The sequence below is a fragment of the Paramormyrops kingsleyae genome, chromosome 8 (genome assembly GCF_048594095.1).
Source record: "Paramormyrops kingsleyae isolate MSU_618 chromosome 8, PKINGS_0.4, whole genome shotgun sequence".
Classification (NCBI taxonomy): Eukaryota; Metazoa; Chordata; class Actinopteri; order Osteoglossiformes; family Mormyridae; genus Paramormyrops; species Paramormyrops kingsleyae.
In genome coordinates, this window is record NC_132804.1 from 37180410 (window position 1) to 37206478 (window position 26069).

Here is a 26069-nt window from a genome sequence, read left to right on the forward strand (position 1 = left end):
AAAATCTGGGTCTCAGCCAGAGGTCATGGAACAATGACCCAAAGCACACTTCAAAAAGCACCCAGAAATGGTTTAAGACCTAAGTGCTGGAGAGTTATGAAGTGGCCAGCAATGAGTCCATATCTAAATCCCATAGAGCACCTGTGGAGAGATCTAAAAACAGCAGTTGGGAGAAGGAACCCTTCAAATGAGAGACCTGAAGCAGCTGGCAAAGGAGAGATGTAAAAGACTTGAGATTGTTACAGAAAGTGAATTACTTATTTCTTCCAAGGGTGTGCTACCAAGTATTAAGTTTAGGGTACCAATAATTTTGTCCAGGCCATTTTTGATGTTTTGTGTATAATGTCTCATATTTGTTTTTTTTTTTTTGTTCCTTTGCTTTTTGGTGTTCTTCCAGTGCCAACAAAATAAACAAACATGATAATACCAAAGCATTTTTAATTCCAGCAATTTTCTGGGAGAAGTGGTGTGTTTTCTGACATAAATTCAGGGGTGCCAATATTTTTGGCCATGACTGTTTCTTAAAATCTTCATAAGACGCTAACCCTAACCCTACAATATGTCTACAAAGGCTGGGCTCAAATGTCTGAAATAATCCATTTTTTAAAATCACCATTTGGTGCGGCTTAATTTTTGGTGCAATGTCTCAAAATTTGATATTTACAGTTTGTCATCCCTACAATATGTCTGAAAAATTTGAGAAAGATAAGTACAATAATTTTAGAGTTGCTGTTTTCATAAGACCAAGTGACTTCTACAGCTGCCATTCCTTATCTTTGCTGCCACATAGCACTGCTGCTTTATTTTTGGGGAAATCTGTCTGAATATGAATTGAGATGTAGATCTCCATCCATATAATGTTTTTGTGAAGTAATGATAAGATCCGTCAAATACTATTTGAATTATCACATTCACTATGTCAAATATGTACCTAATATGGTGGTAGAGTGGTGTCGCCTTACACCACGAAAGTTACTGGTTCGATCCCCATAGCCAGTGGGGAATCTTCTGGCTTAAATTCAAGAGTCATTCTGGGCAGTGGTGGCTTAATGGTTAGGGAAGTGCACTTGTAATTGAAAGATTGGCGGTTCGAATCCCCAAACAGCAAGGCACCACTGAGGTACCCTGAGCAAGGTACCGCCCCCAAGCACTGTTCCCTGGGCACTGAATTAGCTGCCCCCTGCTATGTCACGACGTCACATATGGGTTCAATGTAGAGGACACATTTCGTTGTTGTGCACTGTGGTGTATGAACAATGATCACTATATATAAAAATCACCTGTATTCACCTTTCTCTTTGCTGCCACTGCCAACAGGAAATATTCATTGCATGGTGATGCTTTTTTGCTACCCACTACATCAGATACCATGGGGAATTATCAATCATAAATCAACATCCCCTCCACAGTTTTGGGGAAGTGATCAAAGAGTGCATTTTCGATTGTAGGGAAGGTAAAGAACTGAACTTAAAAGTTAATCTTAAACAGTACAGCACTTAAAAAAATACACTAATTGCAATGTAATGTTATGTTGAGAAAAAGATATTTTTTTACTTTATGGCCTTAACAGTTTTTATGACTTTATTGCTACAATTCCACACTAGCACACACTATCTTTCGTCTTTTATTATTTGTTTAAATGTACAGTAAAATACGTATGAGAATTTTTCAACTGGTTTAATTCTCTCAGCCTCAGATTTTAGATTTACCTGGTAAATATAGTAGTAAACCAAAAACTATCCATGAAGGATCATTTAGGATTTAGTCAGACATATCCTCTGACTATTGCCATTCTGCAATTAAATACAATGGGAATTGCCGAAAGATAGATAATATGTCTATTAATACTAGTAATACTACAGTACTAATAATTATGATACTACTAATAATAATACTACAATAATACTATTAATAATAATAATAATAATAACTAGAAACTGCAAGCAGTTACTAAAGGGTCCAAAGCGTAGGACAATCGGACTGGTAGGACAGTAGAGGAATAAGGGCAGAGATCTGGCGGCCAGGGTAGTAGAAAGTCAGACAGAATTAGTCAGCCATAACATGATGGAAATTTTGGCATAGGTCTAATGCGATATGACTATATATGTTCCTGGATTTGGTACGACATAGTAAATTTGACTGCCAATAAAATTTAAGTGTAGGACAAGTAGGACAGGAGATATCGACCAAAACATGTTGTGGGGCGCAACGGTGCCCCCCTCTGACTGACTGGGATGGGTCAGAGAGGCTCAGTAGTGGATAGCAATAGGAATCTTACTGCCAAATTTGGTCGGCCTAGGACTTATGGTTTTGGCTGGGCATTCAGTTTTAGGGAAGAAAAATAATTATAATCGAACCCTCTGGAGGAGTGCCTAAGCCCGTCTGAATGGCTGGGTTAATAACAAAAATAGAAGCTTCATTGACCATCATGGGGAAAATGCCTATATGTCTCCCCAGCTTGCTTTACAGAGAGCATGCTGTGCACATCGGGCTGCCTAGCTCAAGTACCAACCGAAGCTGGGTTTGAACCGGTGACCCTCTGATTACAAGCACACAGGTTTAGCCCACTGAGCCACCCGCTTCTGATGGTAAGATGGGTGAGATCAGTAGACACTTTCATAACTGATCTGGTAACTCATTATACCTGAATTGGCCTAGGTTGGTCTTAGTAACATATAAACAGTGGCCGTAGCGCTCCCGTTTGACTGATCGACACAAAATTTGGAGGGTCGCTCGGTGGTATAGCACTACATTAGTGAGAGAAATTTGGTAATGATTGGCTGAAGCATGCCTGAGATATAGCTGTCTGATTGAAATGTACGTGGCACCAGTATGGTCATGGTTTGGCTTTTGGCCGTACCTTACTGAAAGCATAAGATTTTTTCTGTAAATCATTAAATGGACTGTCTCCTGATTTTAATGACAGCAGATTTAAGTAGGTGCGGCAAAAATTCTAGGAGGGCAACGAAAAAGCCTGTTTACAGACAATTATAAATTATGCAAAAATGCAATGATATATAACCAAGTTACATATGTGTTTAGATTTGCCATGACATATTGAATTAGACTGGCAATCAATTTTAACTGTAGGCTTGACAGTTTTGTAGAAATAGGCAGAAATGCAAATGGGGCCACTGTAGCGCCCCCATCTGGCCTAGTGAGTTGTCCTTTACAGGATGTGCAGAGGGTCAGAAGGTGAATGTAGCAGCCAAATTTTGGTTTGATTGGTCATTGTTAAGCCTGTCAAATGGCTGCTTGATGTTGATTGGCTAATGGCAGCCAAGCTTTTATGATTGATGACTGGCATTGTATGTGACTGTCCTCAGGCTAGGTCGTAGTATATGTCAGCAAAATTTCAGTTGGATTGGCCAAGGCAGTCAGGAGATATTGGCAGTTTTTAGTTGTAGCGCCCCCTATGGACGAAATGCAGCCCGCCTTGGACCGTGTCCCCAGAATGGTGTCGGAAGGTAGGATTTCAAATTTGGTCTAGGTAGGCCAAGGCACGGCCAAGTTATAGCCATCAGACCAAAACGGGCCAAATTTGGACATTGTTTGGGCGTGGCTAATGGCCGTAGGATATAAAAATGTCTCAATTTTGTTAATGTTTCTTGATCAGCTGAGAATTCTGATTCGTCTGACACCTCATTTGTCTGATTTGGTAGGACAAGCCAGGACTTTAAGGAAAAAGTATGATTTGCAAATTATGCAAATTAGCAAAAAATCTAAGTAGGCGGAGCTTCATGGTCCCATTGACTTTTTGGTAGGGCAAGGCTGTCTGCATCAGGAGAAAAAAGAATTTCGATGGTAGGACAAACAGGACAGGAGATATCGTCCAAAACGTGTTGGGGGGCGCTACGGCACCCCCCTCTGGCTGAGTCGGACGGGTCGGACAACCTGAGTAGTGGGTAGGAATTGCAAGCACCTTACCAAGTTTGGTCAGCCTAGGACTTACGGTTTAGGCTGGGCATTCAGTTTTAGGGCAGAAAAATAATAATAATAATCCTAAGAAAAACAATAATGGTCCATAAGGACTTCGTCCTTTGGACCCTTAATAATATTATGTAATTTTACTGATCCCAGTGGGGAAATTCTCTTTCAGAGAATTCAGCTTGTTCTGTGTAGGTGAGAGCAAGCTGGCCATGAAGGGCAGCCACTCATAGCTGTGGCCAGTGAGCAGGGGGTTAAGGGCCTTGCTCAAGGACTCACAGGTGTGCCAAGGCCGGGCTTGAACTGGCTCAAACAGGCACATAGTCCACCACCATTCTCCAGTGAACGTAAGTGGAAACGAAGCTGGATGGATCTTCATAGAGGAAAACAAAATACTACATTACTTGTAGGAGGAAGAAATACCAAATTTCTTCAAAACGTAATAACAGTCCCTGTGTCCTGTGTTGACTGCTAGGAAAATGTCAGGCCACAGCATTACAGACAAAGTACTAATGAACAACTTTCATGTAATTGCACATTTACAGTGTTACAATTATTGTAGTCCATAAAATATAAGGTAGAGTATCTGAAGAAAACTACACATCATAAAGCCATATATGGAAATTCCATGCAAAGGTGAACCTTACCATGGAAAAATAAAAAGCAGAGCACAGGAACAGAACTTTTTTTAAAAGTACAATGGGGGCTGTTAGAAAGCAGTGTTCCCCGGATGACCCAGTTACCTGCCTTGTCCATCTAATCTTTACTCTACACTCCCGACCTTGTACAATTTGTAGACGTACTGGATTGATCAGCTCTAAATATAAAAGTTAATAAATGTTTTGACTTGAATGTTCTAGTCCTAGTTGTGATATGTAGGTCTGAAACTACACCTATTCATTTATTGTACAACGTCACTTACATGCCATTTTGCACAATTTCCCCAATAATTAGGTTGGTACCTGTATTTCTTCGTGTATGTCCATGTCTTAAAATTTCAGTCATTTGTTTTGTTTATATTTGTCAAAATATTTATATTCTTTCATTTGCACTTTGACATTTTTTGTGACATAATATAATAAATAACAGCTATAACAGTTACACTTATTATATACAAAGCCCTGGTGGTGTTCAGATCAGGCCCTGCCTTGTCCTGTCCTGTCCGCAGTTTCAAATCAAATCAAATAATTTTTATTGTCACGTCACTTGTCACCAGTACACAGGTTCTATACATGAGTCAAATGTTTGTGTGCAAAGCCTCTCGAAGCAGCCATAGTATGACACGAAATAATCAAAATATAATTATAAACACATTTGACAAATCAATATATGTACAAAAGTGTATGCATTTGTGCAATAAGAATGTAGAGTTAAATAATGTGCAGAAATGCATCATGTGCAATGTGTGGTAATTTACTCAGGGGCGGAGCCAAAGGGGTGGCAGGGGTGGCAATTGCAGTTCCACCCTGCTGGAAATGGTAAACGTTAAAATATACCAATGAGGAGATCGGGCAAAGATTTGAGCGAAAAACTGTAATTTTCCCGACGCAACAGTACCTTGTGCGTGCTGCTTACTGACATGTCATTGGCTAAAATCTCTGGTAGTGGTACGCGTTCCTATATGATCCAAAACACACCCACGGTATTGATAACAGCAGGAATTAAGCAAATATTTATAACATATTACACTGTATTACCTTCCTAATGAGAGGTGGTCACATACTTGCAGTACATAAAAAATACTGTCTGCTCATCCTGATATAGATTGTCTTTTAGACTGTCTTTGTACGTATGTATGTTTTAGTGCACATGCTGAATTATAGTGTTGTTTGGTTTATTATAACTGTCATACTCAGGTGCTTCTTAGATTCATTAATTTATCTATTTTAACTTAGTAATAGCTAACTACATTAAATAAAAAGAATACTAGTTAAGAGTATTTCTTATACTATAAAAGATTATATTTTAACTAGTTTTCTTTTTATTCCTACTTCCTAAAGCCTACTTCCCACCATAAATTGGAGAATTATGCTCTCCTGAGTGTATCCTTGTCTTGCAAAATAATTTGACTAAGTGGTTCTCAAATTTTTGCAAATACCACCAGGGGAATGCAGGTCAGTTCTGGTGGTATTCATAAATCTTGCTGTTTACAATTTAGATGCAGTTTTATTTGTTTATTTAATTTTTTGAGAATTTGTTTTTAGTCCTGTGTTCTGAGCTTTAAATTTACATGTGCACTGCTCTTGTTTGGTCATTGATGCAATTTTACTTCTTGTTTGGTGATGGTTTAGTCTAGGTTTAGTCTGGGGTTAATCCAATTTGAGTTCATGTTTGGTCCTGGATTAGATTAGGCTTGGTCTTTATGATTGGTGTTCATGATTGTGTAAATGTTTGTTGTGTTTATTCAACAAACTCATTGTTTATTATGAGTGTGTACAAGAAAAATATTTTTTTCCTTCATTTATCATATTTATATGGACCCCTCTGAGAAACCCTTGCTCACCCTTTGGCCACCCCTTAAATAAAAGTCTAGCTCCACCACTGAACTTACTCAATATATCTTTAAGGTAAGGTCCTTCTCAAACATGGTATGTGAGGTATAGACTTGCCGATTTTTATTTTCAGCTATTCTTTTCGGTGAGAGGTCTCTTACAGACCTCATAAGTGACAGTTTTGTTTTGTTTTTAAGTAACTGTACCCATATATCACTTAAATAAAATGACTATACAAGCCTTTGGTCTTTCTACAGTGGCTTTCACAGTTTGTTTCCAGAGACTCAGTATTTCAAGTCAAAGTCAAAGTAAACTTTGTCATTCGGACACATTTGTAAATGTGTGTTCCATTTTAAGCTTTTAAAACATCTCTTCAAATGTGCAAAGCTACTATATAGTGTTTGTCATTTTTATTGGAATGATACTGAATCTAAATCAAATCAAATCAGATTGAATAGAATCATTAGATTGTGAATCGGAATCAAATCAAATTGGGGCCACTGTGCCAATGCCAACCCTAATTATATGTATACAGTATATATATAATAAAACACACACACACACACACACACACACACACACACACACACAGCATTAAACTCGATTACTTGATTAAAAACCATAGATAAAAGCCTTGCACCCCCTTACCTGAGGGATCTTTTGACTCCTTACTCTGCCCCTCACTCTTTCCAGTCATCTAGCTATAATCTAGTCCTTGTTACTCACACCAGGCTTTTCACTATGGGTGGCAGGTCATTCTGTGCCATTGTGGACAAACTCTGAAATTGTCTCTCAATCTCTACATGACTATTCTTTAATTTTTATTATTTAAATCTGACTGTTTAATGAACCTCTCCTGGAGCCGACACCTTATCGTGGTGGAGAGGTTTGCATGTTCCAATGATCCCAGGAGCTAAGTTGCCCGGGGCTTTAAGCCCCTGGTAGGATCACTCAAGGCAAACAGGTCCTGGGTGAGGAACCAGACGAAGTGCGACTCACAAGACCCCTTCTGATGAATACAAACATAGATTCACGGTTTCCCATGTCTGGACGCGGGTAACCGGGCCCCCCCCCCCCCTGCAGCCAGGCCTGGGGGTGGGGCTCGATGGTGAGCGCCTGGTGGCCAGGCCTACACCCATGGGGCCTGGTCAGGCACAGCCCAAACAAGGCACGTGGGTCCCCCCTCCAATGGGCTCACCACCTGTAGGAGGGGCCATAGGGGTCGGGTGCAGTGTGAGTTGGGCAGTGGCCGAAGGCAGGGACCTTGGTGGTCTGATCCTCGGCTGCAGAAGCTAGCTCTAGGGACATGGAATGTCACCTCTCTGGTGGGGAAGGAGCCTGATCTGGTGCACAAGGCTGTGAGGTTCCGACTAGATGTAGTCGGGCTCACCTCGACGCACGGCTTGGGCTCTGGTTTCTTTTCACAACCCTTTCACTGAAACCGAAAGGTATAACAAAATAAGGAACTACAAAATAAAACTGAATACAGGTAAATAGAAATACAATTTCAAAACCCTTAAATGTAAATGTCCGTGAGGTAAATTAATTTGAGGACATGAAGTCTTAACTCAGTTCAAAGTTCCCCTATGAAATGCGACTCCGCACTGAAGGGGGAAATCGATTTTGGCTTCCGCCACCGTGTCCAGGGAAAGCGTAAAACACGGTCACCAGATCTCAACCCAATAGAGCATCTTTGGGATGTGATGGAACGGGAGCTTCATGCCCTGGATGTGCATCCCACAAATCTCCATCAACTGCAAGATGCTATTCTATCAATATGGGCCAACATTTCTAAAAAATGCTTTCAGCACCTTGTTGAATCAATGCCACTTAGAATTAAGGCAGTTCTGAAGGGGAAAGGGGGTCAAACACCATATTAGTATGATGTTCCTAATAATCCTTTAGGTGAGTGTATATGTACTCATCATTTCCTAGATGTGACAATTCCTACGGCTCTATTGCTAATATTTAATTCCTCATTAAGTAAAATAAAATGATGTTTATATATACAGATACCCCCCTTTTTTTTAGGTTGGATGAGGGCTAGTAACTTGGGTTACACTCTCCCCCTTAGAATATGCACATGTCTCGTTGCATCTACACATAAAGTACAGGGGCGATAACTGACTCTTCTAAAGAACTAAATGCTTCGTTTAGACCCTGCAACAAGGACTGTATCACTAAGGTTAGTGGATTCCCTAACTGGGGATACGCAAACGTTTTAGGGGGCTGTCTCTCTCTGTGAACGTCTAGGCCAAGGAGTTCCAAGACCAACATAAAACAAGAGCTACAAAAATTCAAAGAGATCCTGTCCCATTTCCCAGAAGAATCGGGAATAGAGCTCTGGTCCTCTCAAAGCTCCACCATATTTCCAATGCTGAAACCTCTGGCATTAGATCTTCTGGCAATGCCAGCTTCCCAAGCCTTTGCTGAGCTAGTCTTTAGTTTAACTGGAGAGCTTTCCAGTGGCCGCCGTAACAGAGCAAGAGTTACATTGGAAAGGAGTGCTTTCCTTAAGCTCAATAAAGATAAGTAGAGCGTAGTGCTGTTGACTATTCTGTTTACAGGTGTTTGCTGTGTTTATGTTTTCACTTTAAAAACCCTTGATTCAAAGATACATTTTTTTTCCTAGACCTCCATCTTGTAATGGATTTCTTAACAATGGGTCTATTCTAGTTTTTGTGAAACATTATTTCGGTTCAAGACAAAACTGCATTTGTTATACTTTAATCTCAAGCACAGAACCAAACCTATGTAGATAGGTTGTATTTCAGGTGTACAGAAGGTGTACTCATGCAAGTTTTGATTATATTGTAAACTGTGTTTGCTCAGCTGTAAGTCTATCTTTTTAAGTTTTTATAATATTTTAATCCATGTATGCTCAGCAACAGACAAGAGACTGTAGCTGTAATTTAACACCATTTTTTTTTTTCAAAATAAAATTGTCAGAACAAGTGTATCATTTGTAAATGTGTATTGAACCAACAAACCAGACACTTTTAGCAAAGTTGCACTGTAGATTCATTCATTCAACTCAGTTAATTCAAGATATTTGTTTTTCCAGGTTATTATTAAATTTAATAAATATTTTAGCGGTGTGGAACACAATTTAACGAATGATAAACAAAAATCATCTCTGAAATAAATAAAACGGACTAAAATGTTTTAACGAAAACATGACTAAAATACCTTGAGTTTTCATTTGACTGAAACTAGACTAAAATGTTGGAGACTTTTAGTCGACTAAAACATGACTAACAAAAACTGATATGTGAATGACTAAATATGACTAAGACTAATAAGGAACTTTGACACAAGACAGACTAAATTGAAAAATGGGCGACAAAATTAACACTATTTTTAAGACGACATATTCAAAACATCATCTTTCCTTAACAGTCTTTTAGAAACATTCCTTTGAAAGTTTAACAATTTGTCTACATATAACTAATCAACTGATTTTTTACTTTAAAAAACTATTTGTCAGTGATTGAAGTGACGAAAGAAACAGGCGCGGAAATTCCCCTTATTTAGTACCAGCAAATATTGAGAGGTGCTGGTACTCCAAAGAGAAAAACACTGAGGTGCAAGTACTGCATACCGGTCCACTTCAAGCACTGTTTTCTGTATTTTCAGGCTTTATAAGTGATATAGCACCAAAAGGAACAGAAGGGAATTCAGGATAGATTGTTACCATGTCAAATTACAATCTGCATAAGGCTGGGTGTGCAACTAAAAATAGATTCAAAGAGCTGTACAGCACAATGAGACTTGCACATGGACATCATCTCGCCAACACTGTACGGCCGTAAGGAGAAAGAAATGAGTTGTCAATGTGTTTTTTATTTTTTGTGCCATTGCAAACATCCTTGTGAAAGCAAATTTAATATGGTACTAAATTAGGTCCAGCTTATCACCATGGTCTTGCCAAAGAAGGACTGCATACTCAATGTTTGAACACATAATATGTTACTTATTACAAGGAATGTATGTTTGTAGGAATCATTATCAAAAGGAACAGGCTGTACAATGTATTTGTTATCAATGGGGTTTGTATTTATGATATGGAAGGAACTTAGTTCACATAAAATCACTAAACACACAGTAATCCTACACCAGTTAAGCTGTACCAGATAGACAGATGCATGAATGGAATATAAAGAGTACTTTTTTTTTCCCTGTGCACTAATCCATCCAAGTTATCCACCTTCTATCCATTGATCTTGGTAAGGGTCACATGGTGAATTAATTTTTACCATTCAACACATACATAAGAATGGTTTTGAATATAATGTTTTTTTTTTTTTTTTGGGAAAACCTAGATTACAGTATATTGGACCTCAAAATAATTTTATCCATTGCTATATGCACTGAATAAATTAGGGCTGATGGAACTACATAAAAGTTTCAAAGTAAAATGAAATACTTCAGAATCCAAGTATAATAATATGCATATTATACATATAATATGTTTAATGTACTTTATGGTAAAAAGCAGAGCAAAAGTGCGAGTGCATTCAATCCCTGAGCCAATATGCAGAGTAAACCAGAGAATTGTATTAAATAAATCTAGGATCCAATACTACCCACGTCCATCTCTCTATTATTCTGACACATCCTGTGGATAGGCAAACTAGCGTATCGTGAAAATGTGAGAGTGTGGCCCACAAAGGGCTTGTTTTCTGTTCAGGGTGACCTCCTGCATTTTATCCTGTATTTCCTGGGATTGGCTCAAGGCTTGCTGTAGCCCTGTACTGTGTGAGTTATTACAAAAGACAACAGATGTATGATTGTAGTCATTATCATCAGGCACAAATATACACTCACCTAAAGGATTATTAGGAACACCATATTAATACGGTGTTTGACCCCCCTTTCGCCTTCAGAACTGCCTTACTTCTACGTGGCATTGATTCAACAAGGTGCTGAAAGCATTCTTTAGAAATGCTGGCCCATATTGATAGGATAGCATCTTGCAGTTGATGGGATGCACATCCAGGGCACGAAGCTCCCGTTCCACCACATCCCAAAGATGCTCTATTGGGTTGAGATCTGGTGACTGTGGGGGCCATTTTAGTACAGTGAACTCATTGTCATGTTCAAGAAACCAATTTGAAATGATTCGAGCTTTGTGACATGGTGCATTATCCTGCTGGAAGTAGCCATCAGAGGATGGGTACATGGTGGTCATAAAGGGATGGACATGGTCAGAAACAATGCTCAGGTAGGCAGTGGCATTTAAACGATGCCCAATTGGCACTAAGGGGCCTAAAGTGTGCCAAGAAAACATCCCCCACACCATTACACCACCACCACCAGCCTGCACAGTGGTAACAAGGCATGATGGATCCATGTTCTCATTCTGTTTACGCCAAATTCTGACTCTACCATTTGAATGTCTCAACAGAAATCGAGACTCATCAGACCAGGCAACATTTTTCCAGTCTTCAACTGTCCAATTTTGGTGAGCTTGTGCAAATTGTAGCCTCTTTTTCCTATTTGTAGTGGAGATGAGTGGTACCCGGTGGGGTCTTCTGCTGTTGTAGCCCATCCGCCTCAAGGTTGTGCATGTTGTGGCTTCACAAATGCTTTGCTGCATACCTCGGTTGTAACGAGTGGTTATTTCAGTCAAAGTTGCTCTTCTATCAGCTTGAATCAGTCGGCCCATACTCCTCTGACCTCTAGCATCAACAAGGCATTTTCGCCCACAGGACTGCCGCATACTGGATGTTTTTCCCTTTGAACACCATTCTTTGTAAACCCTAGAAATGGTTGTGCGTGAAAATCCCAGTAACTGAGCAGATTGTGAAATACTCAGACCGGCCCGTCTGGCACCAACAACCATGCCACGCTCAAAATTGCTTAAATCACCTCTCTTTCCCATTCTGACATTCAGTTTGGAGTTCAGGAGATTGTCTTGACCAGGACCACACCCCTAAATGCATTGAAGCAACTGCCATGTGATTGGTTGATTAGATAATTGCATTAATGAGAAATTGAACAGGTGTTCCTAATAATCCTTTAGGTGAGTGTATGTCAATAGTGACATACTTTACCAGTCAGCATTGTTTTCTGCAATTTGGATTAAATCAAACATAACATTTACAAAAAAAAAAAAAACTTGGGACCCATGATTCCCCTTCTTGAAAAAATTAAACCCTTCCCCCCAATGAATGCATTAATAAATAAAATATTTAATGGTCAATCACAGGTTATATTCTCAGAACTGCCTACTAACAAATCTTTCACTTAAATTTGTAAACTTCGAAACCCACAAACTTTTTATTACATTTAGCACATTACATAAATGTTCCAGAGCTCAGCAAAGGTTTTTAAGAAAAAAAATCCCTTTGAGCTACAGTATCTGCCATTTTCAGACAGAAAAAACTGTTGTGCATTCCCCTTCATCCAGGATGCTGTCTCCTCATTGTCCTGTGTATTGAAGTAACGTGACCAACCCACAAAACGCACATGTCCAAGTCCCTTGCTGTTGCCAAAACACATTTTGTTTTGCCCATCAACATGTTGAAAAATAGACAAATACTGGTTATACACAACAGGTCCTTTGGAAGCAGTATTTATTTCTGTGACCTGAACAGCCAGCTTGAGAAATCCCCATAGGCCATTGATGGGAAGTGGGGAGGCTTTAGCACAGGCTGTATCAATTATTGGACCTCACAGGTGGGCCAAGAATGGCAACTAGTGGGTCCAGGATGTTCGTTATGGGCTGCCACAGGGACAGACCCCTCCCCCCCACCCCCCAAACAGCTAATAGCTGGGCCTGGTGGTTAAAAAAGTTGAGGATTGCTGATTTAGAGAATATGCTGATGCATTTCTTCATATACAGCTCTGGAAAAAAATTCAGACACCACAGCACTTCTTTATTTCACTCGTTGAGTGTACATCTGTGAATAATATACAATTTTTTTGCAAGCTGGAGCCTGGTTCTCCTCCATTTCTCCTCCGTTTCTCATTAATGAAGGGTTTCTTCCTTGCTTTATGGAACTTCAGTCCTGCTTCTAGGAGCCCGATACGAATGGCCCAAGCAGTGAACTTCACACCTGCAATTAATGTTTCCCAATACTTTTGAAGTTCACTTGATGACATCCTCCAATTCATGAGAAACTCTCAGATAAAGTCATCTCTTCCAACCTTTATATGGCTGGTTTCTGGTCGTTCCCAGTGTCTTCTGCTTCACCTTGTTCTTGGGTACTGCAGTCTTAGAAATTTTGAACCTGAAAGCAACTTGCTGCTCAGTGTAGCCCTCTGCCAGCACAACCAGAATTTTAAAATGCAGGTTTGTTGTTTTTTTTTTTTTTTTTTTTTTAAATTTAGGCCGGTCTCTTAATTTTTCCAGATCCGTATATTTCCATTGCCGATTAGTCGCAAACTGGAAATGTAAGAAAATTTTCGATGTGGTAGAGCACCTGACAGTTGCAGCTAATAATGGAAGAAATTCAGGAGAAGATACTGCACAACATATTCTGGTGAATAATTGTATAGCAATTGTCCAAGGAATTTATTAGATTGTTTAATTTGTATTATATACACTGCTTTCCTCTGGGTACTCTGGTATCCCCCCACAGTCCAAAGACATGCTGAGGCTTATTGGAATAACTAAACCATTTCCCATAGGTGTGCATGTGTGAGTGAATGGTGTGTGAGTGTGCCCTGTGATGGACTGATCCCCCATCCTGGGTTGTTCCCCGCCTCGTGCCTGTAGCTTCCGGGACAGGCTCCGGAGCCCCCGCAACCAAAAAAGGATAAGCGGTTTGGAAAATGGAACGATATACACTCACCTAAAGGATTATTAGGAACACCTGTTCAATTTCTCATTTATGCAATTATCTAATCAACCAATCACATGGCAGTTGCTTCAATGCATTTAGGGGTGTGGTCCTGGTCAAGACAATCTCCTGAACTCCAAACTGAATGTCAGAATGGGAAAGAAAGGTGATTTAAGCAATTTTGAGCGTGGCATGGTTGTTGGTGCCAGACGGGCCGGTCTGAGTATTTCACAATCTGCTCAGTTACTGGGATTTTCACGCACAACCATTTCTAGGGTTTACAAAGAATGGTGTGCAAAGGGAAAAACATCCAGTATGCGGCAGTCCTGTGGGCGAAAATGCCTTGTTGATGCTAGAGGTCAGAGGAGAATGGGCCGACTGATTCAAGCTGATAGAAGAGCAACTTTGACTGAAATAACCACTCGTTACAACCGAGGTATGCAGCAAAGCATTTGTGAAGCCACAACACGCACAACCTTGAGGCGGATGGGCTACAACAGCAGAAGACCCCACCGGGTACCATTCATCTCCACTACAAATAGGAAAAAGAGGCTACAATTTGCACGAGCTCACCAAAATTGGACAGTTGAAGACTGGAAAAATGTTGCCTGGTCTGATGAGTCGATTTCTGTTGAGACATTCAAATGGTAGAGTCAGAATTTGGCGTAAACAGAATGAGAACATGGATCCATCATGCCTTGTTACCACTGTGCAGGCTGGTGGTGGTGGTGTAATGGTGTGGGGGATGTTTTCTTGGCACACTTTAGGCCCCTTAGTGCCAATTGGGCATCGTTTAAATGCCACTGCCTACCTGAGCATTGTTTCTGACCATGTCCATCCCTTTATGACCACCATGTACCCATCCTCTGATGGCTACTTCCAGCAGGATAATGCACCATGTCACAAAGCTCGAATCATTTCAAATTGGTTTCTTGAACATGACAATGAGTTCACTGTACTAAAATGGCCCCCACAGTCACCAGATCTCAACCCAATAGAGCATCTTTGGGATGTGGTGGAACGGGAGCTTCGTGCCCTGGATGTGCATCCCACAAATCTCCATCAACTGCAAGATGCTATCCTATTAATATGGGCCAACATTTCTAAAGAATGCTTTCAGCACCTTGTTGAATCAATGCCACGTAGAATTAAGGCAGTTCTGAAGGCGAAAGGGGGTCAAACACCGTATTAGTATGGTGTTCCTAATAATCCTTTAGGTGAGTGTATACACTACATACATATACCTATAAAGAGCCAAAACATTATGACCACCTGCCTGGTGTTGGTTCTCCTTGTGCCACAAAACCAGCGGTGACCTGCTGATACACTGATTCAACAAGACCTCTGAAGGTGTCAAAGTGTTTGGCACAAAATCATCGATATTCACATCGTCTATGGGTGGTCATACAGGTGAAACTCGAAAAATTAGAATATTGTCCAAAAGTTCATTTGTGGTAATTCAACTTAAAAGGTGAAACTAATATATGATAGTCATTACATGCAAAGCGAGATATTTCAAGTATCATCAATAATTTTGATGATTTTGGCTTACAGATTATGAAAACTCCAAATTCAAGAGCTCAGAAAATGAGAATATTACATGAAATCAATAAAAAAAGGATTTTAAATAGAGAAATGTCAGACCTCTGAAAAGTATAAATCAAGCATATACTTGGTTTACTCAGTACTTGGTTTGGGCCCCTTTTGCATGAATTACTGCCGCAATGCGGCGTGGCAGGGATGCTTCAATAGCGGCCTTCAGCTCTTCTGCATTGTTCGGTGTCATGTCTCATCTTTCTCTTGGCAATGCTCCATAGATTCTCTATGGGGTTCAGGTCAGGCGAGTTTGCTGGCCAATCAAGCACAGTAATCCCATGATCATTGAACCAGGTTTTGGTACTTTTGGCAGTGTGGGCAGGTGCCAAGTCCTGCTGGAAAATGAAGTCAGCATCTCCATAAAGTTTGTCTGCAGAAGGAAGCATGAAGTGCTCTAAAATGTCCTGGTAGATGGCTGCTTTGACTCTGGACTTAATAAAGCACAGTGGACCAACACAAGCAGATGACAAATCAACACAGACTGTGGAAACTTCACACTGGACTTCAAGCATCTTGGATTGTGTGCCTCTCCATTCTTCCTCCAGACTCTGGGACCTTGGTTTCCAAATAAGATGCAAAACTTGCTCTCATCAGAAAAGAGGACTTTGGACCACTGAGCAACAGACCAGTTCTTTTTTTCTTTAGCCCAGGTAAGACACTTCTGACGTTGTTTGTTGTTCAGGAGTGGCTTGACAAGAGGAATACAACATTTGAAGCCCATCTCCAGGTCCCCCACACTTTGGAATGGCCTTTTCCTGACAATCCTCTGCATGCTGCGGTCATCCCTGCTAATTGTGCCCCTTTTTCTTCAACACTTTTACCTTCCACTTAACTTTCTATTTATGTGCTTTGATACAGCACTTTGAGAACATCCAAGTTCTTTTGCAATTACCTTTTGAGGCTTTCCCTCCTTGTGGAGGGTGTCAATAATGGTTTTCTGGACAACTGTCAGGTCAGCAGTCTTCCCCATGATTGTGAATTCTACTGAACCAGACTGAGAGACCATTTAAAAGGCTCAGGAACCCTTTTTTGTTTTGGATTAATTAGCTGATTAGAGTGTGACACTTTGAACCTACAATATTGAACCTTTTCACAATATTCTAATTTTCTGAGCTTTTGAATTTGGGGTTTTTATAATCTGTAAGCCATAATCATCAAAATTATAACAAATAAAGGCTTGAAATATCTCACTTTGCATGTAATGAGTCTATATCATATATTAGTTTCACCTTTTAAGTTGAATTACTGAAATAAATTAACTTTTGCACAATATTCTAATTTTTCGAGTTTCACCTGTACTGTTTTGACTTCAGTGTATATACATTTTAACCATTATGCATATACACTAAAGTAATTCAAAATAACACATAACTTTCTAGTTCAAGTGGTGGGGTTTGTAGCTCAATTAGTTAGGGAACAGTGCCCATGTTTGGAAGGTTGTCAGTTCAAATCTCATGGCTATAGAGCATTCATATTATCACTGAGCAAGTGGATATTTCCAGGATTTTAATGTCTCAAATTATATAACTCTTTATGTTCTTGTATTGTCTATAATGTATTCTTTGTGATGCTAAAATTATGCATACTGAATATTACTGATCTATAAGGTGTACAAATTTTATAGTTACCAATAATGTTATATATGGCTTTTGTGCTGTATTCGAATTTAGCAACAAACATTGTACATAGACAAACAAATGGAAAATGGCACCAGCAATAGAGTGGATATTCGAAATATACACTGTTACTTTGTGGATAGGAGATTAACCTTTAACAATAACCTTACAGAGCAACTACAGACACATAGGAACAGAGAGTGATGGGAGGGGACCGTGCTTAGGCATTTTATCCAAGGTCTCACAAAAGAGAAAACAGTAACTTATCTGCATAAATAACCATTTGTTTTGGGGGAAGAATAGACCAAATTATGATTTTCTATGATCTTCTCGCGTAGAATCATGTTTAATTATAACATATAATTTAAATTCAATGACATTAAAAATGCCACTCCATTAACTGCAGTTATTAAAAACAAACTTGAGGGACACCATAACCATTTGTTACCTTGGTTAATGTGTTTTATAAATCTATAAATATCAAAATTTCAATTCTCCAACCTTGCCTAAATATTTTAAGCATAATATACATTTAAGAAGCTGTTACTAAACAGCATTTTTAAAATTATTTTTGTATATATATATATATATATATATATATATATATATATATATATATATATATATATATATATAGTATACATACATACACACAACAAAAACATTTTAAAACAATTTCTTTCCAATAACTGTTGTAGGGTTTTTGTACTACGTTTGTACTGACACTGTAGTTTAAAATGTGGAAATTAAATACTGATGTCTTCCTGTGAGAAACAATTTTGATGATTTAAATATCATACCCTGCAACATGAGCTCTTATCGTCCTAAATGTTAATTCAGTTTGAATAAATTAACTGGATAAATTAGTCGCTTCACAAATCAAATGACTGCTTTACGTCACTTATGTTAATAAAACGTTAATGGTTACGGTGCCGCATTTTAATCTTATAATGAAGATTGCTGCAGTTATGTAAACATTGCAATTTACCCTGACAATGAGCATCAGGGGCTGAATTTACTGAACTAACCCACACGACAGTTCAAAATCATTTAGCCGATGAAGACTCAATAGTTAATCATGCTACCACGATGCTCTTTGATAAAGTGGCATTACTATGTAGTAAAAAAAAAAAAAAAACATTAAATAGCAATAACACTTAAAGTAAAGAAAAGCTCCATGCTTTGAGAGTAGAATCAATCAGCGGCCACCACAGCTTTATTCTGATCAAAATATGTAATTGTGCAGCTGATCTACGGCGCGAAACATACAGTACATTCATATGCTGTTAAAGAAGCACTTTCTCCGTTCAAGATAACACTAATACGTAAAACTATCAACCCTCTTAAACTAATTTATCCACGCTGCAAGGACAACAGCTACAGGTCTGATTTAGACACGCAAGCATTAGACGGTCACAATTTAGATCCGTACTCACAAGAAAAAGAAAACAGGAGACAAGTAGTCCTCGAGGTCCAAGCCGGGGGCCTCCTGGCCTCTGCTACTTTTCACTCAATGCAGTAATTCCCAAGCCGTACGTCATTTATATTGGAGACATTAATCAAGTATTTTCCAGTAAAAGCGTGAGAGCTCTACTGTCCGCTTCTTGCGCACAGCTACGATTGCAGAGCAGAAGGAAAAAGAAGCGAAGAATGGAAAAACAGAAAAGAAATACCTTTTCTCCACCCCCGCTTGCCCAACGCCCGGCCCCCATTGTTATAGCAACAGCCAATGGTAGAGCTTTGCACCTAAACGCTCTTTTGCAACTAAAATGAAAAGAGAGAGGCTTCTGTGCATGTGCAGAACAGTTAAAGCCGAGAGATTAAACTTGGGCATCTATTTCTCAAAACTGTTTCAACTTAATTATCATTATTATTATTGTTATTATTATTATTATTGTTATATAATAGTCGTCAGCTATTTATTGTTAGGGGTCCAAGCACGCAGTGCTGGAACTCCACTGTATTTCTTTTTCTTCTTCTGCAATAAAACAATACAGGGAGCAGAGATGATAAGGTGTAGAAATACCAAATTCGGTTTAGTGGTATAGAATTTTCCCCACTACTCTGGCAAGCAAAATCATACCCATTGGCCTGATGGTGGCACTATAGTATGGAGGGCTAAGAGTGCCAAAATTAAATAAATAAATACACCAATAGTTAATTAATTAAATGTGTCATGAATTGTTTAAAATGGGAAATATAAAGATAAATTATTACTTAAATGTGTCATGAATTATTTAAAATGGGAAATAAAAATATCGTTAATTAAATGTGCCATGAATTATATCTACCATTAGAAATAAAATCATTATTAATTAATTACATGTGTCATTTACAATTATTTCACTATTTATTTAATTTTGGCACTTTCACCACATCATGAATTAATTTTATCTGTCAGTGTGACCCATCAAAGTCAGTAGGCGGGTCACTGCGGGTCGTCAACCGAGAGTAACATCTGATTGGTTACCCTGTACAGCAAGTCAAAACAAATAGATCCCAGATAATGGATCGGTACGGGACCCGTCAACATACTCCGAGACAATAGATGGCAGTATTTGTTTTTACATTGTTACCTATAATAATCAAGAAGAAGAAGAATTTCGCAACGGCCTTAATTGAGCGATATAGGTAGGGGTGTCACTACCGAAAATGTAACTTCCGCTACTACGCATGCGCACGCTTGTGACTTCTGGAAGAAGGCGTGCTATTTTTATGGCATCGCGTCACATTTCATCGTCTGTTGATTTTTTATGATAATGTCGACAGCGAGAGGAAAGAGAATTAACCGGATAATGATGGAGTCCTTCGACTTTAAAAGATTTTATTTCGCATAGGCCTTTAATGCCTAATGTGCTTCAGAAGGAGCGACGTAAAATACAGGGTATGGCCATCAATTTTAGTCAAAGGTGACATTACTTTAATGTTACCATTATGTACTACTCCCAGTTCGATGTGCTGTGAAGTGTTGGAGTCTGAGCTCCGCCGGGTCCGTTGATGAGAAGAGATTCACTGCACAGTCGAGGAGTAGTTGCAAGTCACCAGTTTATTATCTATTCAGATTATAATCCGGGCGCAACCATCTGACATACATTCAGCATGTACAGGAAGAAGCTCAATCCATAATTATCGAGTCTGTCCCTTTATAGGCCTTCTGGGGTGTCGCCCCCCATTTCGGTAATTTTCCCTTTGCGTGACTACTACACATCTTGACATTTGCTCTAGTTAGCCAGTGAGTACATGTTCCCAATTAATAAGTAAGTACGTGTTTCCTTCTTTTGTTAAGCATAAGTAAAAATAAGTATCCGTTCTATGGTGGGTTCCTGTTTTCCTCGTGTCTCGTACCAGGTCGTCCTGACCTGCTGGCGTACCGTCAGTTCCCAAATCTGCTGTCTTCATTATGTTAGACATATTATTAGAATTAGTAAGTAAATTATGATATGATTAACCCCTCAATTTCCCCCTTTTGATCTCCGCAAGGAGATCACCCTGATTTTTACTGATTATTTTTCGACTCATTTATGAACTTCCGCATTCCCCCTTTTTATCCCTGCTAGGAGATCACCTTACGGGCGAGAAAAATCAGTCTCCAAAGGAAGAATATCCCCCTCCTCCTGCTCGATGGGCAGGAGAGGCATCATTGGCACATAGGGGCTATCTCGCTTCTCCATCACAGTGGTAATAAGGCGAACTGACAGTGCGCGTACACAAGGAATACAGCAACATCCACAAGTAACTAAAATACCAGTAAAAGTAGCAATAGATATTAACATCGAAGCCATCAAACCTTTCCGTCTACCAAAGACGGAGGTCAGCCAGTCATCCCAGATGTTAGAAATCCCGGAGTGGTCATGCATCGTTTTGGAGAGGGTCCGAAGGCCCTCAAGTGCCCTAGTCACTGAACCGTCTGGTGCGGTGTTATTAGGGATATAAATACAACAAACTTCCCCGAACATCGCGCACACCCCCCCCTTTTCGGCTAGTAAGATGTCTAGTGCCATCCTGTTCTGCACGGCCATAAGAGAGGTCGGACCTAACTGTTCCGCCGAGTTCGAGAGGCGCAAAACGTTGTAATGAACATAATTAATCCGATCCACATTTTTATTGGGGTGATGGGGAACAAGGCTGCAATAATGGGAAGGTTCTCAAATACCTGGTCGGCCAATTTAAACTCATCTGGCACTCCTCTCGGTATTCCTATGGCGTCTATGTATGTTGGAGAATCTACCGTGGGATCAAAAGTAAGGGTCCCACGTCTGAGTAATAATCCCAGCAAAGCCACACCGCATAACTCCGGTATGACGCGTTCTGTTCCTGGCAATTTATCACGTCACATAAGTCGAACACGAAAGTGGTGGGGGTGCCTCTTATGTACTATGTAAGCTTCAGAGGGGCCTCTCCCCCTGATCCCACGCACTCGAACTGAATGGCTTCTCCAGTCTGGACAATGGAAAGCAATATAATCATCAACAATTTAAGCATTACACACAATACATTGGTTCCCCCCACAAGTCCCCTTTTTATCTTGAATCTCTGCATCCTGGTCCTGATGATCTGCGACGGATGATGTGTTGACTTCTTCAATCAGTCAGGGGTAGACTACCCTGCTGATCTGCTCAGGTCAAGGGACTATTCTGCCCTTCTGTTGAGACCTGAGTCGCGTCTGGTTCAGCCGAACTGACGCTCTGTGTGTCTTCTCTGAGGTCCTTCTGTATCTCTGCGGTTGTCCTGCCTGGCTCCTCTGCAGCTGCACACTGGCTCCAATGGAACCACGTGTCACCTTTGCCTTTTAGACGAACTGCGTGTGACGTCCTCTCAGTAACTCGGAAGGGGCCGGTCCACCTGGGTTCTGACCACTTCCGTTTGATGACTCTCAGGAGGACCCACTCTGCCGTGTGTGGTTCGGGTGGCTGATTCCCAGGTCTCGTTTCCTGGATCTGTTTGGAGAAATCTGCAACGAGAACTTGCAAACCATCATAATATGACCTCGGATTTCGCTCCCCCTTTTCATCAGGGGTACAGGATAGCCCTCTCTGGGGTCCTGGGAACTGCCTGCCTGTCTGGAGCTCAAAGGAAGTAAACCCAGTCCCCCTATTTAAAGAACACCGTACTGACATCAGTGCCAGCGGTAAAGCATCAACCCAATTCATTTTAGTCTGTGCACAGATTTTTGCCAATTTTTGTTTTATTGTTTAGTTCATTCGCTCCACTTTTCCCTGGGACTGCGGGTGATGCACAGTTCCGAACGCATGTCTTAATCCCAACGCTTTCTCCACTGTCTGGAGGTCTTCGTTCTTAAAATGGGTCCCATTGTCTGACCGAATCCTATTGGGAAACCCATATCTCGGTATATACTGATTAATCAGAAACTTTATCACGGATGCGCCATCCTCCTTTTTTGTGGGCCATGCTTCCGGCCACCCTGAGAATGCATCCACACACATCAACACATATCTAACCACTTTCACTGGAATAAGCATATCTGTGTAATCTATGATGATTTCTTCCCCTGACCTGGTGCATGTTGGAAATTGGCCTTTCTCCGGCTTAACTATGGGTCTTGAATTATGAAAGGTACAGGTCACACACTCCTGAACGTGTCCCTGCACCATTTCTTTCATAAACGGGTGCCACCACGCAGTCAAATTCTCTAACATCTGTCTCACCCCTACATGACCAACCCCGTGAGCTTCTGTTAAAATTGTCTGGCGAATCCCAGGGGGAAGGGCTGGTTTTCCTTCCTTATTCTGCCACAGCCCCCCTTCCCTGGATCCCCCTTTCATCTGGTCGGCCATGTTAATTCCTTCATGGGAAAAGTTCAAATTGGATGCTTCTAGTATTTTGCTAAGTCTCTGCTGCCTGAGTGATGTCATGGTAAGCGTTTGTGAGTTTACATAGGCCGCCACGCTGTACGAAGTCAAAATATGCAGCGCGTGTCCCATTACTATGTGTGCTGTTTTCTAAATAATTTTGACCACTCCTGCTGCATGCCTTGTGCATGCAGGGTGTCTTTTTTCTGTTGTATCGAGTTTTACACTGACATACATCAGCACTCTCCTTTCTCCCCCTTTTTTCTGAAACAGGATGGCGTTCACAACGTCACCTGCTTCAGAAACATCCAAATGGAACGGGAGCAAGTAATCTGGGAGGGCTAGGTCTGCGGCCTGTGATAATCTCTGCTTTAAGGTAATAAAAGCCTCGTCAGATGCCTGGTCCCAATTGAGGGACGCACTGAGGCGACGTAGGCCGTGCTCTCGGACCAAAGCCCTCAGGGGCTGTGTGAGCCCCGTGTAATCTGGAATGTAAGTGCGACTGTAGCCGGTGAGGCCTAAGAAGGACAACATGTCTTTTACCGTAGTGGGTTTTTGGTGATGCAGGATAGCTGAACGATGAGCTGGGGAGAGACCTGACCCTGCGCTGGACAACACTCGACCTAAAAAGGACACCACTGTCCGCGCAACCAGCAATTTATCTTTACTGACCTTGAACCCTTTTTCCGACTGTCGGAGCAATACTGACTGAGTAGCCTGTAGGGCCGCCTCCGATGTTGGGGCAGCAATCAGGAGATCATCCACGTATTGGATGAGAGTAACACCGTCTGGGAGAGGACATCCCTGGACAGCCTGCTTTAGGGCCTGATTAAAAATACCTGGAGAAAGGGCAAACCCTTGAGGCAGGCGAGTGTACCTCAGCTGACAACCTTTATAAGTGAAGGAGAATATGTCCCTACACTGCTCTGCCAGGGGCAGACAGAAAAAAACATTTGCCAAATCAATGCATGTGAACCATTTCTGTTGTGGGGTCAAATTAGTAAGGGCAACATATGGGTTCGGGACTGGAACCGTGGGGGTCAGCAGGAGGTTATTTATGGCACACAAATCATGGGCCATCCGATACTTCCCTATTCCAGCTTTTTCCACCGGGAGGATAGGGGTGTTCCACAAAGACGTGGAAGGCTCCAACACTATTGTCTCGGCTATCCCGTCCTCTGCTGCCTGCTCATGGGGATACTGTCTGAGCCAGAGGGGACCTTCCCCTGGCTGAAGTTGAAACTGCACTGGTGCACAAGATATTAGGCCCACATCTGTGGGGCTGGTGGACCACAATGAGTCTGGTAAAGATGCCAAGAGGGCCGCTGCTTTTGGGTGGTCCATCTTTTCACGCCCAGGATCTCTAGCTATCTGCTCATGTTGCAAGAGGGCTGTGTCCTGTGCTGCGACCTGTATGCAATAAGTACTGCAGGAGGGCGAGAAAGAGGCCTGTGGGATCTGGGTCTGTACCCAGTCCTTAGTTTCTCTGGCCCGTTTAACCATCGGGCCGAAATTTTTAGCCTGGTGTTTGGGATGGAGGGCCAGAGAAACGTGTGGGACAGCTTCCTGTCCCATCATGTACCAGGGCAGCTGTCCTGAGGTCAACAGGGTGGCTGAGGCTACCCCTTCGGGACCCACATAGATATTTTCAGAGGCAACTTGCCACTTATGGCCTTCTAGTCGCTCAGCAAACAGTTCCTCATACCACTCAGTATTTTCCCTATCATAGAAAAGGGTCACATGAGGAGAGTCAGGGGGGCACATAGGGCTCTAGGAGCGAGATTCAGGGCCGCCACGCTGAGTAGGCTGCCAGGATGCCAGTCAGGCTGGGCTCCAGTAGTCCCCAATAGATGTCTGCCAGGGCCTGGTTCTGGACAGGCTGGACCAACCACTGTCCCATCCCCATGGTCCGGGCGTCACAACACAGGCGAGTGCCTTCCGGCCCCCAACTTCACCAGCATGTCCCTGCCCAGGAGATTCACTGGAACTGAAGGAGACACAACAAAAGGGTGGAGGAAGGTCTGTTTCCCCACCACAACCTTCACAGGTTTCGTTATTGGCAGTCTCTGTTCCTCCCTGGAGAAGCCCACCACGGTCACTGTTGAGGCAGACAAGTGATGTTTCTCTAGGACCACGTTAAGAGTGGAGTACGTGGCTCCCGTGTCCACCAAGAATGGCAGTACCTTATCCATGACCATGAGGGAGAGCATGGGGTCTGCCTCCCCTGCCTCCCGGGCCGCTCGTGGGCACCGTCACTGGGGAGAGGGAAACCAGTCCCACTCCCCCCCTTCCATCACTGGGTAGTGTCCAGCCGGGGGAACCGCCTGTGGGTGTGGTGCCATCACCCGTGGGTTGGGTGCCTGCACTTGGACTCTAGGAGGTCCTCCCCTGCCGCGTACACTGCTCGGAGCGGGTGCTGGACAATCCCTTGCCCAGTGGTCTTCTGCCCCACACCTGAAACAGACACCTGACGGCGGTCCCCTTTGCGGGCCGCCCCGTTCCCGCCACGCTCTCTTCCTTTTGTACTTCCTCTTTTGCTCTCTGCAAGTGATGGACCACATGTCTGTCCCATACATGGGAGTCTGCTCCTGGGAGATCTGGGCTGTCCAACATAGCTCCCTTCACTCCCTCTGGGACTCCCTCCATTACTCCCCGCCTGAACCATTCCCGCTGTGCCCCATCCTGCCCTGGATGGCACCCGGTGCAACGGGTCCAATCCTCTTTACACTTATCCAAATATTCTCTGGGGTGGAGCTTAGGATCCCATGTAAACTTTGGGATCACTGCTCCGCTCGGGGCGGGACAAATCTCTCGCATGGCGTCACCCAGGTCCACTATCAC

General features: G+C 41.7%; 2 protein-coding genes across 4 annotated transcripts in view; both read right to left on the reverse strand.

Moving 5' to 3' along the window:
- Positions 1 to 19092, reverse strand: part of cdk18 (cyclin dependent kinase 18) — a 120417-nt gene extending 101325 nt beyond the window's left edge. For all 3 annotated transcript variants that reach the window (XR_002836967.2, XM_023802135.2, XM_023802134.2), the window contains exon 1: positions 18855 to 19092. The gene's annotated coding sequence lies outside the window, so the exon portion shown is untranslated. The remainder of the gene's footprint in view (positions 1 to 18854) is intronic.
- Positions 19093 to 20742: 1650 nt separating this feature from the next.
- Positions 20743 to 25140, reverse strand: LOC140592339 (uncharacterized). The gene is made up of 2 exons (XM_072715775.1): positions 23901 to 25140; positions 20743 to 22355 (listed from the first exon to the last, which is right to left on the reverse strand). Exons 1-2 carry the CDS (start codon positions 24990 to 24992, stop codon positions 22035 to 22037), a joined length of 1413 nt encoding a protein of 470 aa, XP_072571876.1. The 5' UTR covers positions 24993 to 25140; the 3' UTR covers positions 20743 to 22034.
- Between the last annotated feature and the right edge of the window lie 929 nt (positions 25141 to 26069).